This window comes from Plasmodium gaboni, chromosome 12 (assembly GCF_001602025.1).
Source record: "Plasmodium gaboni strain SY75 chromosome 12, whole genome shotgun sequence".
NCBI lineage: Eukaryota > Apicomplexa > Aconoidasida > Haemosporida > Plasmodiidae > Plasmodium > Plasmodium gaboni.
The window spans coordinates 1,739,608-1,743,103 of NC_031492.1; the positions used below are offsets into that span (position 1 = coordinate 1,739,608).

At 20.5% G+C, this 3,496-nt stretch overlaps 2 protein-coding genes across 2 annotated transcripts; one reads left to right on the forward strand and one right to left on the reverse strand.

Moving 5' to 3' along the window:
* Positions 1 to 1,722, reverse strand: PGSY75_1249900 (putative apicoplast dimethyladenosine synthase; the record flags this gene model as incomplete). Its single annotated transcript, XM_018787054.1, has 1 exon — positions 1 to 1,722. One exon carries the CDS (start codon positions 1,720 to 1,722, stop codon positions 1 to 3), a length of 1,722 nt encoding a protein of 573 aa, XP_018640919.1.
* An 826-nt stretch (positions 1,723 to 2,548) lies between these two features.
* Positions 2,549 to 3,055, forward strand: PGSY75_1250000 (putative rRNA-processing protein; the record flags this gene model as incomplete). Its single annotated transcript, XM_018787055.1, has 1 exon — positions 2,549 to 3,055. The coding sequence occupies one exon, from the start codon at positions 2,549 to 2,551 to the stop codon at positions 3,053 to 3,055; it is 507 nt and encodes a 168-aa protein (XP_018640920.1).
* Between the last annotated feature and the right edge of the window lie 441 nt (positions 3,056 to 3,496).

Genomic DNA, 3,496 nt, shown 5'->3' on the forward strand with positions numbered 1-3,496 from the left:
TTAATCGCCGTGTTTTTTTTTCCTCCATACCTTTGTTTGTATGTCAGGATTGAAAGGATATTTTTGAAGAGGAAAAAGAAGATTTGTAAGTTCAATAAATTGATGAGGATATAATTGTTGTGGTCTTAGATTTATGAATTGTTCAGGTAATTGAGGTATATTATATTGTAATAATAAATTTTTTAAACTAGTTTTTAATTTTTTTCTTCTTTGTTGAAATGAGAATTTAAGAATTTGTTTAAGAAATAATAAATTACAATTTATATTTTTATGATAGGATTCATTTTTTTTGAATATTATTTTCATAACAGCTGCTTGAACTTTAGGTGATGGATAAAATGCTTTACTTGGTATTTTAAAAAGTAAATATGGATTTGTATATAAATTAAATAAAATACTTAGAATTGAATAATTTTTTTGATTAGGTCTAGCTATAATTCTTTCTCCTACTTCATATTGTATGGTAACAATAGCTTGTTCTATATATTTATGAAAATCTAATAAACAAAACAAAATTTGTGATGTTATATAGAATGGCAGATTTCCAATGATAGTTAATTTTGTTTTTTTATTTATAGATAATTCTTTATAATTTATTTGAAGTACATCATCATGAATAAAATCAAACCCAGGCATCGTTCTACTAATTACAGATAATGCTCTACTATCGATTTCTATACCTGTCATATTTTTATATTTACAAAATAAATATTTGCTGATTTGACCAAGTCCACATCCTAATTCTATAACACCATTTCCATCGTTTTGTAGGCTTTCAAAATTTTCTACATTTATATTTTCTTCTTCCTCGACATTATGATGATTATTGCATTCGTTTGTGTCATTTATTTGCTCTGTGGATATTTTATCAATACGGTTATTTTGTGGTTCCTCCTTATAATATACATCACAACGATTTGGTTGATCATGAATATTTTGTTTATTCAATACATTATTGTCTATATCCTGCTTTTCTTCCATTTCATCAGAGTGTTTTACATTTCCACTTTTTTTATATTTTTTATTTTTTTTTTTCTTGGTCTTTTTGTCTTCCTGTTTCCTTACTACCATCCTTTTCTTATTTTGAAAATCTTGATGATCGACATTCAATTCTATAGCACTAATCATTTTCTTTATAATATTTGTATCTTTTAAATAATTTTGTCCTAAGCTTCTTTTAGGTTTGAATTCTCTAGCTGGTAATTTTGTTTTTAAATAATCTTCTTCTTTTTCATTTTGTTTTATAGGAAATATATTTATGCCTTCAAAGGTTCGACTAATCAACTGATTCTTATCATCAAAGGATTGGATATTATGCCCTTTGTTGTTACAATCATTGTTATTTATATTGTTGTCATTTATATTGTTGTCATATATATTGTTGTCATTTATATTGTTGTTGACCACTTCCCCTTTTTTGTCTTCCTCTATTTGTGCTGTATTAACCCCTTGAACATTTAACTCACTCTTAATATTATATTCATAATTTCTTTTCCTTTTCTTTTTTTCATTATAACTAGAACACACCAAGAATGTGGCGATCCTTCTTTTGTTGTATGAGAAAACTACATTGTTTATATAATAATGATTAATTATTTGGGGGTACCACTTTAAATTTTTTTTATATGTTATTCCTTTTGACAAAACATAATTTGTTTTAAGAAGAGTAACCACAAGGAAACAAAATAAAGCGCATGATAATTTAATTGAACAATAATACATTCATATTTTTTTTATATAAATATAAATATATATATATATATATATATATATAATATATTTATGAAGGCTTATAATAATATGAAACTATTAAGATTAAGAGGTTATACCCAATACATAGAAAAAAAAAAAAAAAAAAAAAAAATATATACATATATATATATTATATTTATATTTGTATTTTTTTTTTTTATTTTAAAATAAATTAATTAAAAGGTACTTAAGAGGAAAAAATATATATCTCTTTTTTTTATTTTATTTTTTTTTACACTACAAAGTATATCAAAATAATATGAATATATAATAATTACATAAATTAATATATATATAAATAAATATATATATTAATTGTTCAACAGGTAGGAATAATAATATATACATATATATATTTTTATTTATTTATATAACGTTTATTTTTTTTTTCCATTTTATATTTTTAGAACCTCACTAAATTTGTTTTATTTTATTTTTATTATAATATAAAATTAAGAAATACATAAAAATAAATAAATAAATAAATATTAAGATCTATATATATTTATTTATAATTTTTTAAAATATGCTTATATAATTTATAGATTAAAAAAAAGAAAAATATCTATTATAAATAAAGAAAAATATATATGTATATTTTTAATTTTTAATTTTTTTATATTTTATGATGTTTGCTTTTTTTTTTTTTTTTTTTTTTTTATGTTAAAATAGTATAAATAAATAATAATATTTAAAAAATATTTCTTATATATATATATATAATATTTTTTATTCATTTTAATGTGATTGATTGATTGATTGTTTATTTTTATTGTGATAAAAAAAAGAAAAAAATATGAACGAGAGGAATATTTTACAAAGTGTAAGGCCCGAGCCATTATCAGTTTTAGATTATGTTGATAATATGTTTAATAAGAAAAAGAAAGATAAAGAATTAAAAAAGAGTTCATTAGATGAATGGGGTCATATGAAGAAAATGGAAAAGACTGAAGAAATAAAATTACAATGGGCATTATTACAACATGAAAATTTATATTCTGTCAATGAATATAATAAATTAAAAAAAGATGAAAAGATGCCTGAGTTTTTTCAAGTTGCTACTATTGTTAATAATAGTGATAAAATAAAAGTTGGAGGAGGAAAAGAATCTCAATCATTACATACATCTAATAGAAGAAAGAAGAAAACTTTATCAGCGCTACAAATGTTAGAAAGAAATGATGATCTGAAACAGTGGTGTATAAATAAATATACAAAAATACAAAAACAAAAAAATATTGGTGGAAAATCTTTTGTAAGGAAACAAAAGAAACAATTATTGAAAATCAAAAATGGGAAATGAAAATGGAACAATAAATAAAAAAATATATATATATGTATATATATATATATATATATATATATATATATCTTTATTTTTTTTTTATGTAAATGTTTAAGAAATATATGAATGTGATCTTTCTCGCGAATTAATTAAAGCACACATATATATATATATATATATAATATATATGTATATATTTATTTGTTTTATTTTTTTTTTTGTATATCTTTTATAATATCCATATGCCTAAACATTTGAACAACACATAAACTTTCAAGTTAATATTTAAAAAATAAATCAATTTATATTTATATATTATTTGTTATGTTTATTATTACATGGGAATATTTTTTTTTCTATGATACAAAAAAATTTTATGAATGCTCTCCAAAAAAAAAATATTGCTAACACACATATAAACGATCAATACATATCAAAGCAAATATCACAAGCTGTTCA